The sequence below is a fragment of the Epinephelus lanceolatus genome, chromosome 4, assembly GCF_041903045.1.
Source record: "Epinephelus lanceolatus isolate andai-2023 chromosome 4, ASM4190304v1, whole genome shotgun sequence".
Classification (NCBI taxonomy): Eukaryota; Metazoa; Chordata; class Actinopteri; order Perciformes; family Serranidae; genus Epinephelus; species Epinephelus lanceolatus.
Genome location: NC_135737.1, coordinates 26,093,036 through 26,108,714, shown reverse-complemented (window position 1 = coordinate 26,108,714; position 15,679 = coordinate 26,093,036). Strand labels below are relative to the sequence as shown.

The 15,679-nt window shown below is 40.8% G+C and overlaps 1 protein-coding gene across 1 annotated transcript; it reads right to left on the bottom strand.

Annotated features, from left to right (window-relative positions):
- Positions 1-552: 552 nt before the first annotated feature.
- Positions 553-14,452, bottom strand: kcnk20 (potassium channel, subfamily K, member 20). Its single transcript, XM_078166799.1, has 3 exons — positions 14,116-14,452; positions 2,498-3,242; positions 553-607 (listed from the first exon to the last, which is right to left on the bottom strand). Exons 1-3 carry the CDS (start codon positions 14,450-14,452, stop codon positions 553-555), a joined length of 1,137 nt encoding a protein of 378 aa, XP_078022925.1.
- Positions 14,453-15,679: the final 1,227 nt, after the last annotated feature.

Genomic DNA, 15,679 nt, shown 5'->3' with positions numbered 1-15,679 from the left:
GGAACATTAAAGTATACCTTATCTTACCACATTTATGTCGGCAGTGGAGGTAGGAACAACACTAAAATCAAAGTCTGTGCAAAAGGAACAGCCGGCAGGATGGGTGTGACATATGGACGATGCCAGGAGATTTAAAAAGCAGCTAGCATTAGTTAGTATATTAACTCAAAGAACAGAAAATGTCAGCAGATTGAGAAAACAGTGAAATGAAATCTAATTTTAATGTATATTAAAATGTCATGGGTTGGATTGTGAATTCCTTGACAAACGGTTTCCCATTTTGACAGCATTATCCTTGGTGTATCTTCCACATTACACTACCACATTCCCCAGGGTTGTGTCATTGCTAATCTTTGTATCTTCCAGCCCATGTAAATAATTGAGATTACAATGACGGCATGTTTTTGAAATATGCTGCTGACTCATTTTGGCCAGTTGTTGGTATTTTTGTGTCTTTGTGTCTGGTCTGGGAAAGAGAAACAGGCTGGCTGAGCTAGTCAAGGTCTCCTTAAAGGTGTGGTGCAGGGGTTATCATTAAGGCTGAATTGATTCTTAACTGCTCTGATCACTGACTTCATAGGGAGTTTGGTCTCCTTCCTTCAGGACGCTGCAATAAGGGAAGCTCAAAACAAAGTCACAGCAAAGACTGAACCTCTTTTTTTATTACCCTTACTTGTATGTCTTTGACTACAGAAGCCTGCAGGTCATTGTCATCACTCTGTTCATGTTATCTGTGTTTTTATTGTCTGTCTCCTGCAGGATGATAGTTAAAGTTGCAGTTGAAGTTGTCATATTTGTACGATCGTGATAAATGTCCCCTTGGCACCTTGAAATGAAATAAACCTATATGCTTAAATCGTGAAGAAAAGCAAAGTGCACAAACATATTAACAGAACAAAAGTATTTACAAAACAAAAAAAGAGAGACATTATGACACAAACAACACAAAACAAACTTCAACTGTCATATTGGTATTGGGAGCATGAAGTGAACAAGGTCAGGTTAGCTTTTACGGTTGCTATCCGGTCCGTCAACTGATTTAGCCATTGGTTTATTGATAATTTGTTTTTGTCTGTCTAGTCGAATCACCCACTCAATTCTGAGTATAGACTCCTTCCATCTGGCCTTCGCTTGTGTGTCCCACGGGCCACTAAAAACAGGTACAAATACTATTGTTTACGCTATGTATTTACTGGCACTTTTTCTTGATTGCTCCTTTGAGAGATTGCACTTTACCAGACACCGTGTGTCATATTGGTACTCTGTGCACTTTCCTGGTCACTGCCCAGAACTCGTATCATATTTATTATTTTTAGCTTATTCTAGCTTATTTAGTATAATTATTAATGGGAGTCAGCTGGCAGTCTTGTTGACTTGGTGTGTGCTAGCATACTGCTCGGTAACTGCTGCTTGTTACTTGCATTGTCTCCATGTTATGTACTGTCTTACCATGTTTTTATGTGTGTGTGTTTTTGTGCCTCTATGCCGCTGCAACCTAATTTGCCCTTTGGGACATTAACAATAAAACTGAACTGAACTGAACTGAATATGGTAGTCTTGAGATGTTGTGGGATTGCGAGTGAGGAGAGAGATCACCTAGATGGAGGGGGAGAGAGGGATGCTAAGGTTGCAAAGTGCATCTTGTAGCCCAATCATCTGAGAACATTCACAACGTATTAACCTTTTGAAGACTGAAGAAAACTACGACTACACTACTATTGCTGTGTTTACTGGCAATATTTTCAGGAATATTTTAATTCGGCCCAGCCGGAAGAAATAAATGTTAGCACTGTATTTTTCCGCAAACTACGATAGTTACTTATCATATCGGCGTTTCTGAGGTGATGTAGTATGTGAGCTGACTTTGTCATCTTGAGGTGGAGGGGATGGTGGATGATGTGACTCCTGCCGAGCTGCAGACTCCTGTTTGAGACCATCAAAAAACAAAATTGTGATTTCACCAGTCACTGCTATGTTCCCAGCAGTTTTTTTAGGCATCATCCATTTAGTGACCTGTCACTGTTTTTCCAGCAACTTCTTAAGTACCAAATTTGGCTATTTTATAGAAACTCATTGCTGCTTTCCAGGTTTTTTAGGCATGAAAGGCAATTGGTTTTTGCAGAGACATTGCTGGTTTTCCTACCAGGATAGTGTCACAAAAAACAACTGATTTTGCAGAGACATTGCTGGTTTTCCCTGCAACACTGTGCCAAATCAAAACATGACCATTTCCTCACCATAACCAAGTGGTTTTTGTGCCTAAACCTAACCTAATGTTAACCACAGCATTGTTGAATCGTAAGTGTCAACGCACTACGTCCACTATCTAATAATACGCAAATGTAATGTATCTGTGTTTTTTAAATTTTTTTGTTGTGATTGGGTTGTTTAATTCAGTCAAGTAGGCAGTGGTCTAGCATAGATTATATTACTTTCATATAAACAATTATCCTGTTCTTGTTTTGCAGAAATTCCTCTGTCTATCTCTCTGCAGCACACTGTTTCCACTTGAGCCTCATCACAAAGGCATTTAGCATTGGGAACACAGCTGTGCCACAGAATGCCGTGGCCTAAACTTGAAGCTGCTTGCACCTGATGTCTATGCAGAGTGTCATCCTCATAAGAACATATAGGTGGCTCAGAGTCAGAAAAACAGAGTTTGAACAGTGGTCTGAACTGCAGCCTATAGTGGCGGATACTGCTATACATCCAGGCCAGTGTCGTAAGCATCCAGTTCAGTCCCTGTTTGATGATAACAGAGATGGTGTTGAAGAGGGAATAAGTGCAGCACACCCCCAAGAGCATCAGGAGACAGTTTGCAACCTGGTACGCCCAGGTGTCCTCATGGTGCTCTCTCTGTCCACTAACAAAGTCCCCGAAGCCCACTGTGCTGAATGCCACGAAGCAGAAGTAGAGGGACTCCATGTAAGTCCAGCCCTCCATGGCTGAATAGAGAAAGGCAGCCCCGCATGCAACCAACAGGACGGCAAAAAAGAGGATGAGTGTGACTTGATACACAGATGGTTTCCACTCTTCATTCCTGTTTTCTTCACCGGTTTGGCCTTCCAATCCGCTGTGTCCAGGTCTCCCTCTGTGGCACCAGAATATCAGGAAGCTCAGTAATGTTATGACTCTCTCCAGAAAGAGGTTAAAGAAGAGTATGGTCGCAGAGCAGCCCAGCAACCCATAGAAAACAAGCAAGACCTTCCCAGTCACAGTGGATGGGGCCGTCACTCCAAACCCTAGGAGAAACACACAAAGTTAAAGGTCACATCTTTGATTACAGACACTATCATAACATTAGTTGCACAGAGAATTGTATTGCTACCACTGTAAAAATTTGCTGTGTTACAGAATTGCTTAGAGAGTATGTCAAGTGAACATAATTTTTGTATGTTTAAAGGAGCAGTGTATGATTTAGGGAGATTTAGTGGCGTCCAGCAGAAAGGATTGCAGATTTTGACCAGCTAAAACTTCTCCTGGTTCCTTTAGTATTCATTGTTTAGGAGGTTTTTACAGGAAGGCAAATCATCTTCAGGGCCATCTTTGTCTCCAAAACAAAAAGACCAAATGATTAAGACTGGGGAAAATACTTTATAAAGCAGTTTTGCATCATGCTTCTCCAACATTGGCATTTTGAAGACAGGCTTTAGGGTGTTAAAGCAACTCTTACCTTTTGTTGCGTTTCACACAGCACTTAGAAAAAATTTTAACATCCACAACTCCTGCCTCCCTCCAAAGTCCCCCTCCTCCTGCAACTCCCCCCTCCTCCATTACGTGCTCATTACGTCTATGATAGACGTAGGCGTTGGCAAGGTAACGTTAGATACACGGAAGAGGAGAGCGAGTGTAACGTTACAACCAAGACAGTCAAAAACAACCCCAGATTTTGAAAACTCAACTGGAGTCAGTGATGACTGATGAGTTTTAGAATAAGGTTTACAGTGCTAACGTTAGATAGTAGCGTTAATGTTACTAGTAAGTGGAAACGCACAAGGAAGACAATGTTAATGTTTCAGAGGCTACGCTACATTAGGCTAACGTTAGCCATTAGCAACTGGATGCTGTGTTGTCGTATATCATGTTATAGCCTATATTACATTAGAGGCAAACTAAAAATACCTGCCCAGCAGAAACTCTGCGACCATCTCCTCCCATTTTAGCTCTTGCAGCATCGAGTTCTCTCTTAGTGTTAGCTTTTTCTGCAGTATTCTTTCTTTTGCCAACTGATTTCCCCGTTGGAGCGGCTGGAGGTGGAAGCGGTGTTCCACATTTGTCTGCCATTGTTATGGAGAAAAGTTTATATCCACAAACATCCCTGTTACTAGCCTATTTGTGGTCTCACAGACTTCCAGAAAATTAAGTGTTGCTTTAATGTGTGCTCAGCTTTTTTCTCTGATGTCTTAAGATCCGGATTATTCTGCCAAGTAGCGGAGGTTGTGGCGGAGGTTGTGGCTTCCCTCCTTCCCTTGGTTTGCTTTTGACCACGGTAATGACCAGATTACATTGAAATTTTCCCAGAAGATGGAAATGTATTAGTATTGGTGATGCTGTGACCTTTATCCCAATAAAATCCTCAGCAGCTGCAACATCTACCACCTACACAATCTATTTAAAAAATGTTGTCTGTTAAAGTAATTTTGAGCCTTGGCCTTGTACCTCTTGTTCAGTCTTGTTCAGCGCCATTTCCTCACTGCAGGTAATTTATCATTCACAGTTACTGGACATTAATTCACACACTAAAAACTAAACTAACATCCTCCTCGTGAATAAAAGAATCACCAGTGTTACTCATTTCCTTGATCAAGCGAGTTGTCCTGTGTTGCATGACCATGCATCCTCTGTCATCTTCCTGTGGTTACAGCATCCTCTCTCAAAACTTGTGAGAACATGTCCGGCAGTTGTGCAGGATATTCCCAGATGAGACAATGAGGCTTTATTGTCATGAGGCTCACAGGTCCACTTGATGTCATTGTTTACATATTGGTGGTGTAGCAGCAATCTATCCATCCATCCATCCATCCATCCAGTAGGCCTGCTCCACATTACCACCACTATTAAGCAGTCTGTTGGCAATACACTTGACACGAAATGAATCTTCCAAGGCAGTAAGTCCGTTTGAAAACTTTAATTAAAAAATCAAAAAACAAAGTTACAAGATTCACTCTTAATTGGCTCAACTAGGCACCGTCAAAAAACTGTCTTGCTCCTTCGGCTGCTTAACCGTCTCTGAGGGCTGTTTGGCTGTACATCATCAACAGCATGACTTAAAGGAGCATTTCCACATCTTTAGAGTAAAACTACCATATTATTCTTAATAATATCAATATGGCTCTTACATTTCCAGCCCCTAATTGCTTATGCTAGATGCAGAACAATTATCAAAAATTATCAAACATGAGAGCCATGTAACATTCAACAAAATAACTACAATATTGCTACATGTACATCATAATACACAAAGATAAAACTTTATACATGAACTCTTAATGATGATCTCAGATTGCTCACGTTACATGTTTCAACAGGCACAGTTTATTTATAGGCCTGTCCAGTATGTTAGTCTGCACGCTGACTTGCCTCACTGTACCACTGGAGTCTGGTAATGTCTTTATTACTCTGCCCATATTCCAGGAGTTGCGAAGGACAGATTCATCCATTATCAGTACAATATCTCCTGGTGAGATGTTTCTCTGTGGTGTGAGCCACCTTTGTCTCTCCTGAAGGAGTGGCAAATACTCTCTTGTCCATCTAGTCCAAAACAGATCGGCTATGTACTGTATTTGTTTCCATGGTCGCCGTGCATACTTATCGTTGTTTTTTTTTTTGAATGCACACTTGTAATGAAGTGTATGCTGTCAGCAACAGCATTGTGTACTATAATGGTACAGATAATTGATTCCACGACAAATTTCCACTACAGGGACAATAAAGTATATGAAATTAAATGAAAGGAAATTAAAAAGTTTTGGTCAAAGATTCCTGGTGGAATGTTGGGTTGTGTTTTCATAAGCGACAGGTGATTAGGTGTCAAGGCCTCAACATCATTAGGATCATCTGATGCATGTGTTATCGGTCTGTTACTGATGATGGCCTCGACTTACAGTTTGGAGTCCTTCATCATCTAGTGACTGTTGCTGTAACACAGAGTTCAGGACTTTTCTTACAGTACGGATTTGACTTTCCCATATGCCGCCTTGGTGCGAGGCTGCTGGGGTGTTGAAAATCCACTTTATGCCTTTTCCTGTCATGGTGTTCTGTATCTTGGTCTGATTCAGGTTTTCCAATGCTTTGCGCAGTTCTTTTTCTGCTGCAACAAAATTAGTTCCATTGTCTGAGCGTAAAATTTTGAATGAAGGAGAAATCTGAACCATGTGGCTGGACCAGCTTGGAGCCACTGCATTAAACTAAGAAGGAGAACATGATAAACATTATACTTGCTAAACATGTTAGCATCCTTATTGTGAGCTGGTATTTAGCTTAATAGCTGCTGTCCCTCAGTATAACCTCACAGAGACACTTTTTTAGTTTTTTTTCTGTACTTTTGCCATAAACAGTTAAGACTAAGTTAAATGGCATCTGTTGTAACTGCTTGTCTCCAGCTGTAGACTCTTGGTCTTGTTTTAACACAGCTTTAATCAGTACCAGACGAGGACAGTGTTGAAATAAAAAAACGTCCATATGTAAGTGACTATCACAGAGTTTTAGACAAATGTTTCAGAGACAAATGACTGATGAGATAAATCAGTGTTATGGCCCCATTTCTTTAATCAAGGATGGCAGAAATTATCACCCCTTTAGACCAATACTTGAATGAAGTGAACATCACCTAAAAAGGACATCAGTGTCAGCCAACTGCCTGCTGACATCAGCCAGGACAGCATCATATATCTTTGCTCCATGCCAGCCCCAAGTCAGGATATAAATAAATATGTTTTTGGAGAGTGTGCTGAAAGGAAGGAAGGAAAGGCAACATATTAGTGAATGAAAATAGATGTGGGACCGTAGCCCTGAGTAATATATTTGGCCTGTCAGAAAGTCTCTTCCAGCTTCACAAATGATGTGTATCCACATCATGAACTGATTGCAATCAGTAAATAAGGAAGTTGTTGCAAAAAGGAAATTGATTAGGGCTCAGTGCCATCTGTCCCTCAGTTTCCACAGTGACAGAGAGTGCCTGAAGATACTGTATAACTGGAAGGCTGTAAATTGATTCTCAGAGACGAGACTGGTTTTATTTTTATCTTGGAGACACATTTGTCCTCTTAAGATCCAGGTGAAAAATGGATTTCGATGGATTGTAGTTGAGTTTGTAACAACTCACATCTGTGGGCCTCCCCAAATAAATATGGTTTCATATGTCCTGTCTAATTTGGTTCATAGGATTAGTTAAATTGTGTGTAATGGTTATAGATTTGTGTGATTTTGTGATATGGACATAGTATTGATTGGTCGTCAAGGGATCCTCTTCATCAGCACAAGTTGAACAATTGACCCTCATTTGTGTTACATAACATTTTGGCTGCAGTAGTCAGAATGATAAAGCCTTCGCTGGGTAATGGACTGCTGGGAAGTAACTTGTTACATGTAATAAAGTTAATTAAAGGGTGTAAAAGTGTGTAATATTTGGCATGGTTTATTGTCAAATCTGAATCTGAATCTGCATATTCTACCCATTAATATGTTTATGTAAGTGTATAATCGCTATAAAATAAAATTCGTTTGGTTTTCGTAGCCTTATAAGTATGCTTTTATATATATAGTTATATATGTGTGTATATATATATATATATATATATATATATATATATATATATATATATATATGTAACCCAGGTGACAAATTCTCTCTCTGCCTCTCTCTGCCTCCTACCAGAGATATTGGATGAAGCGAGATACCCAACTCAGCTCACTTCCTGATTCAGTGACATCAGCGCCACGCCCCCGTAGGAGACTTGCGGCAGCTGTGAATGTACTGTCGTCAATGAGGAAAATGAACGTGATCACAATTTATGGTCAGTTCTTTCGCCCTGTAGTCACTTAAGTATATATTGGGTTCATTTTCCACAAGCCACACATCTTCCCAATATTCTGACACTAAAGCTACATTTTTCATCTGCACAGATCAAGAGAAAGTGAACTTTGTTTGAGCCCTGTCCTGCTCCTGTTCTCGCGAGATCTTGTGATCTTGGGGGGGGGGGGGGGGGGGGGCACTTATGAGACAGGAGTAACCGTTTTCTTAACATTGGATAAGCCTACAGTTGGATATCTCCCTTCATCCAATATCTCTGCTCCTCCCACTCATCTATCTCGCGATATTTCCTCTTGATCTCGCGTGACGATAATGTAGGCCAGTTGGCCAATCATTGTTGACGCAGTCGGTGACGTCACGCGGTCACATGGGTCGGCGCGGCCAATCGGGTTCAATTAGCGCGTGCTGCTGGTCCGTTTGATTTGAAGCAGAGGGAAGACGGCATGTTTCACAAGAGCTACAGGAGCCCTCTACCGAGGCCAAAACAAGAAGAGCGAGAAGAGCGAGTCGTGTTAGTTTAAACCCAGGACTGGCCAGATTATTGATTTCCCCTGATGGCGAGCTAAGAAAAGGAGCCTGTCTTGAACCTACTGCCAGACCAATTGTTGGAGAGTCGCACCCCTCCTGCCAGGCCGGTAGGGGGCTCCCTGTAGCCCGAGAAAAAAAACTCATACCCCACTCACTTTGCCTACTGCCCTTGCCAACACACATTTTCCCCCACAACTTGTCCCATCACTACTTTTCCCCCTGGACTCAAGTCAAACCCAGACGTGGGTTTCCACAATGAACTGTGGGTGGGCTATTGGGTCTATTGCTGTTATTGTGTTGACTCAATATCGAAGTTTTTGAACTTTCATGATCTATCTTTTTGGTTTTGTATATAATAATGAATTGAAAGTATTTTTCTAGATTCTGAGTGGCCACTCTGAGTATTCGTAGCATATGTCGGTTTTTCACTGTAAATATTTTTCACTGCATTACTGTATGTCATTCACTGTCCTTCAAAAAAATATATTATCTCATCTAATCAGCAACCTCAGTCTTTTGTCTACTCCCTCCGTGAGCGCAACCTAGACTCCTGAACTAGCCCTAGAATAATAACTGTGTCATATACTGTATAAACATAACTGAGAATTATTAAACAATAAATATAAAATATATATATATTTATATTATGAATATTAATAATTAATATTAATATTTGACACAGTTGCTACATATAGCAAGGGCCTTGCTTTAGAGAGGTCGCCATCTTGCACCGCCATGTATGTATGGCAGCCCGAGCGGACAATCCAGCCAGCCAGAGAACGCGTTTCACGTGTATAAATAAACCAACGAAGAAGACAGCGGAAGGAAGGAAGAAGGAGGAGGAAACAGCAGAGAGTGTTAGTAGTTCGTCAATAGAGAGTAGTGAAAAGTTGTTTTAGTTATAAAGTTTGCGAATGGACCACACTTACCACGCAACAGGAGAAAATGAACCCGAACCGTCATCTGTGAGGAAACGAAGATGCAACTTCACTCCTTGTGATGCACTCTCTGCGGCGCTTTTCCTCCTGGTGATATATCTCCCCAACGATGGTAGCACCGAATCTCATTCTGTGCAGCCAAATGGGAGCGGAGGATTCAGCCTCTCGTCTCGCCCGCTCAGCATCCAACACATGGAGTTCCTCATCTGTATGCTCCGGCTCAAACAGGTATGGCTCTGGGTCTGTGTCCGCTACAAGAAACTCTTCAAAATCGTGTTCAAAGTCGTCCATTGCAGCTACTATAGTCTGGAGATATTGCTAGGCTAAATAAACAGCTGAGTTTTGTTTACAGGCTACGCTGTCAGTCAGTGTGCGGGCTGAAGATTGGTGGAGCAGAGAGGGGAGGGGGGTCCCGCTGGGTACTGTAAGTGAGTATGTGTGTATGAAGTGTGTGTGTTACGCTAGAAGAGTCAGAGTTTGGGACGGAGTCTTTTACCCCCTGGAGTGTTACTGGAGTTTTTGGAGTGCTCAAATAAACGGGCCTTTTTCCTGAACGCTACTCTGGTCTCCTGCTCGTGAGTGATTCATTACAATATCGTGACATGGCTTAGATTTCTAAATAAACATTTACCTCATCGCTAGATAGACCTAGTCCTGAAAAACTCGTGTCTGCACAAGGCTTTTTGTCCCTACGAGGCCACCGTCATTTACCCGATGGGAGGGGTGAGCAAGTGAGCCCTGCAATCTAGAATGTGACCACTGATGTCACTGTTTTCAACGGTTTTCAACCCATTTTACACACTGGCCCTTTAATGAAATTACAAATTAAATGTAATTGTAATCAGCTACAGTTACTGAGAAAAGTGGTAAGTTATTTGCAGTTACTTGACAAAATATCAGTGATTACAAAAAGGTTGAATTAAAAAAAAAATGTTTTTCTGCAAAAATCTTAAATGTAGAATGTAACATTCCCTCTGTTGCTCTGCATCTCTTCACCATGCAGGAATGTCTCCTTTTGACGTATTTCAGACAACGTGGATCAGCAAAACCTTTGGGACAAATTTGGTTGCAATATTAAAGGTCTTATGATTTTCTGACAATTTTCAGCTTCATTGCCCAGTTTTAAAAAATTGTTAGAAAAGTAATCAAAAAGTAATCTAATGTAAAGAGTTATAATTAAAATAGTGCCATTACTTATCATATTTTTGACACGGTTACTAGTGATCTGTAACCTATTATATTTCAAAAGTAACCTCCCCAACACTGGTAATGGAAGTTATCAACTTTTAAGATGTTGTATTTCACACATAACTGTAAAACTGACAATGTTATGACTTGCAATTAGCCCTTCTGAAGTCCCGCACCTTTTCAGGCTCTGTGTTTCGGTAACAGCTGAGCAAGCTTGGAACACGACAGAACGTCAGTCAACTTTCTCCTCTCCTGCTATGATGGTATTCAGATATGCTATAGGCTCGTCTATGTTGAAATAAAAACCAAATTCGGAGGATGGTTAAAAGATGTGGCTAGGGACTTCATGGACACATTACATCAGTGGTTCCCAGCTGGTGGGTCGCGGGTCAATTCTGAACTAACTGCAAGTGACTCACGAACGTGTCAAGTTTGTAAAAACAAAAAAAACAAAACAAAAAAAAAAACACTTTATTTTGAAGTACAGTGAATTTCTGGCACAGAGCTTTTATTCTGAATTGTCGTTATCTGCTGTAGAGTGAGTGACTAACAGACAGCTACTTGACAGAGACAACAAACTAGCTAGCCAACATGGTCAAAGTGTGACGCTGAATGTATTAAACTGTGTGCAACTGTGTGGACCTTGAACTAATGACTGAGGAGAAATCTGGACCCAATGGCTGGACCAGTTGGGAACCACTGCATTACGTTGTATGGTCACACCTTAGGTTAGCTTAATTTTAGAAAATGCTAGCTAATGGATCTTCATCAAGAGGAGTCAGCCTGATGAAGCTCTAGCAAAAGTTCAGTCAAGAAGACAATACTTTTAATGCTTAAGCTGTAATTTTTCTATCTTACCCGGCCATTCACTCCTTGCATGCACTCTCTGTCTCTGTCATCAGCTGTTCTTCAGCTGATTCACAATCAACCTATAACACAGTGACACACCTTCTCTATTAGCATTATCATTATTTTAGCTATTAGCCATTATCTCCATTATCATCCTCATCCGCCTCATCAGCCATCAGCATCAGAGTCATCAGCCACCACCACTTCCACCAGTGTCTGGACTCCCTTGATCCCAAAAATCTCCCTCTGGTGTCCAAGCACCAAAGACTTCTGCTAAATCTTAAACAGCACAAATTATCTGTTAATCTATACACATATTCTGTACTGAAATTGATTTTCACTTCATCCATCTGTCTCTCCTGATTGAAATGTCAGGCTTGCCTCCTTATTTCTGTGGTAGCGTTCAAGACATTTGGAAAAAGACAGATAGGTTGGTTGCTGACATAGCATAGCCTGTTTTTCTGGACACTTTCTTTGGTATATTGGTTGTGTTGCTTTAATACATGCGCACAAAAGCTAGTTCAATTGGCACCTTTTGGACCAATCTTTCAAGAGAAATCCTGAAAAAAATATCAAGATACACGGTGTCCAGACTACAGTGAATGCTTGCCATATTCTGGACATGTGCTGTTTTCATCTCACGGTATCGTATGACAGGAATTTCCAATGCTCTAAAAGCATTAGCAGAGTAACATTTGTAGCAAACCCATTTTGTTTTTGTGCTTGCTGTTTCTTGTTTTGTCCACCAGAGGGCAGCTTGCATTGTTTGCAGGTCAATTTTGAAAAAATCTTTAAAATATAAATTGCATGATTTGTGTTGCTATTAAGAAGATGTAATTTCATTCATTTTTGTAGGCTATGTATATTTTTGCCCGTTTTGGAGATAATGGTTCCGTTTTTAAACAGTGAGATTTATTTTGAAGACCATTACTTCCTACTTCCTTCCTGTGTTGTACTGCTGAACAAAACAAAGCCACTTGACTACGGAATGAATGGTAAAAATGGTAAAAGTTCAAGGTAAACAAAGGAAAACAAAATAAAACGGCGGCTTAATGATAAAAACGTCGAAGGCTGAGTGTATTTTGGCAACCCCCCGAGGAGGCATAAGGTTGGTGTGTGTTGTGCCTGTGGTGATTATTTGCTTACTTGATGATTTGTGTCAAAAGGTAGGCCTATGCTAACTCTTTTGCCCACCTGTTTGGTGAATTGGCGGTGTATTGCTTGGTATAATGTTGAGTTGTCTGGGTGTTGGTGGCTTAGTGGATAGAGCAGGCGCCCCATGTACAAGGCTGTTGCCGCAGCGGCCCGGGTTTGAGTCCAGCCTGTGGCCCTTTGCTGCATGTCTCTCCCTCCCTCTCTCCCCCTTTCACACTTAACTGTCCTGTCCATTAAAGGCAAAAAATGCCCCAAAAAAATATCTTTAAAAAAAAAAAAAAATAATAATGTTGAGTTGTCTGAGAAAATACTGTGATCATTTACCATTTATTATGGACAGAAGTGGAAACAGAAATGTGATTGCTTTGTTTTCTTTGTTTTGTCAGTTCTCACGTTGGTTTATGGAGCTGTTTTTTTTGGAACAGAAATAAATGTTAAAACCATCAGTCGAGTCTCTTACCATCTTTCGAAGGGTATGCTAGAACATTCCTCTAAACTTTTTTTTCCCAAACTTTTTTTTGTATTTACTGAGCTTCATCATGATTAAAATAAACCTGAAAATAATATTTTGCTGACACAGGCTGGAGCTTTCGGTCACAAAGTCCTCCTCTCAGCCATGTTCGCGCAGTCATGGGTTCACTTTGGAAACTCAGCCTGATTTCTCTCAAATGAATGAAGTACATGTTTCTTGGACGGTCAAAAGATAAAAAGGAGGAAAAAATGATGGCATATACATATTTGATTCATGGCCTGAGATTATTTATTAAAATAATGTATGTCAAAAGACAAAGTATCTGAAATACCATGATGTCTGGATAGTATAAGAGACCAAAGTTAGGTCAGCACCATGGTCTGTATTTAGTAATAAATACGTAGAGTACTTTACTGATCCCCAGAAGGGGAAAAGGGGGCACATACCCGGCCATGCAGGAGCAAAGCAGACTGATACTCTTGTCATCCTCTGTCTCTACTTCTCCCTTCATTGTTAAGACCAGAAGCCTCATTTTGCGTCATTTTGACTTGTTCATAACAATTAACGTAGTGAATATATCCTTTCATCACCTTTCAACTATCTAATAAACACTGTGGCACTCATTCTTGCCATGTTTCTTTTTGTCAAGCTTGTCTGACTTGGCAACAGTTATTAAGGAGGGGATTTAAGATTTGTCAAACTGACCGATCGACAAATTGACAGGCTGATCATTCATTTAACAAAAGGAATCTGCTATGCTATATATGACTGTAGCATGATTTGAAGAAAACAACCCAAAAATAACAATGCTGTGCTCAGCAATATGGAATCTGAAAGTGTACTTGGTCTTAGGTTTTATAGCTGTTGGTGTCTGTGGATTGTAGGAAAATCAGAAGATGTTACAATTTTTAATATAGCCTACTATTCCCAGTATCACATTCTTCTTGACTCACCAATGGTGGAGACTACAGTTCCCACGAAGTAAAATGCTCCTGGAATGTCCCATAGGGCTCTGCCTCGATCTGCCCGGATGCCTGCAGTCCTAGCCTCCTCATAGTAGCGCAACAGAGATTTCAGGTCTTCACAACTTATGTTATGCTCATGACTGAAGTCTCTTAGCCTCCTTTCCCAGAGCTGGTGGGCCTTTAGCTCCACTGGTCTCTCCAAGGAAGAAAATATGGCAGCGCCAGCCAGCATGTAAAGAGCAATGAGCAAACAGAGCAGGTAGAAACGAGCAGTTTCCCTGCTAGGGATCAGGGATGAGCAGCAGCGGGAGAAATCGTGCTTCATTGTGACTTGTATAGACCGCAGACAGATTTTCGTCTTTGTGTGCTGTAAAGTCATGTGCTGCACAATAGCTTCAAGAAGAATGATATTTGCTCAGCTGCTTGAAACCGTCAATATACAGGTGCTACAGGAGAGAACATTGTTAGTCCAGTTTGCTCTTCTCTCTGTCTGTCTACTTCACCCATGCAATTCTGTCTTATTCAATGCAATTAAGACTACTTACACAACTACAGTTTCCCCAGCCAAAAGTGCGTTAGTACCAGTTGCTTCTGGGTCTGCAGGTGGCTTTAACAGTGACTTTAATGATCTGTGTATGGCTACTGCTTATCACCAGCTCAATAATCCATCTTTACTTTCCTTTTATGAGCCTCAAACATATGTGCTCCTGCTCTCCCTTAGAGTTAACATAAAACAGACAATATGTGTGTCCGCTGCCTGAGTTTTTTTCCCAAGATCCTTATGCTTTCAGGCCCACACTCCCTCTATCCCTTTTATCTAAGAACAAAAAGACTTAACATATTTTCCAGCTGTCCATCTGTTGGAAATGAGCAATACTATTTTTTGGGAAATTTGTCTGCTCAAAGCTTGTAGATATCACAACATGAAGACTTGTTAACTCATATGGAATTCATTTGGCAGCAACAACAAACAAAATATGTAGGACACTTAAGCTGTTGTGATTACTTTTACCTGAACTATTCTGTAATGGCATGCGAGGTATTTCGGTGTGTCCCATATGGTTGCCAAGTTGTCGTTAAGTATGTCTGTGTTTTTTCCTCTTGTACTGAAACACCTCATGTATTTAGACATTCCTGTCTGAAACATAAAAATGTGTCTGATGAGGGCTGTGTCTGATGGGAATGGAACAAAAAGAAACATTGCATTCCAAATAGAACAAAGGTCAGTGTGTGTTCATTTTTGCAATCATTCCAGCACTGATTGTTGTGCTCACCCCTGTGTTCCTGGTGTCATTCCCTGCTCCGTTTTCTGCCTGGTGTTCTGTTTGGATTTTGGATTTGAGTTCATCGTATTATCCAGGCTGGTTTTCAGTTTAGTTTTGGTTCTGCCTGCATTTGGACTTTTAGTTAGTTACCTGCTGGTACAGGCTGCATTAAAGCTTGCTTTAATGATAACAATTCAACCTGCCTGTTGGTCTGCATTTAGGTCCTCCTTGAACTGATAAGTAACAGACCCCTGCAAGGTCAGGCCAAAGCTCCACCCAGTTCAGTC

Coding starts and splice junctions, on each gene's coding strand:
- kcnk20 (XM_078166799.1), bottom strand. CDS start 14,452: ATGAAGCACGATTTCTCCCGCTGCTGCTCATCCCTGATCCCTAGCAGG. Junction 3,243..14,115: donor AACTGTAGTCTCCACCATTG/GTGAGTCAAGAA, acceptor TGTTTCTCCTAG/GGTTTGGAGTGACGGCCCCA. Junction 608..2,497: donor GAGGCTCAAGTGGAAACAGT/GTGCTGCAGAGA, acceptor CCCTTATTGCAG/CGTCCTGAAGGAAGGAGACC.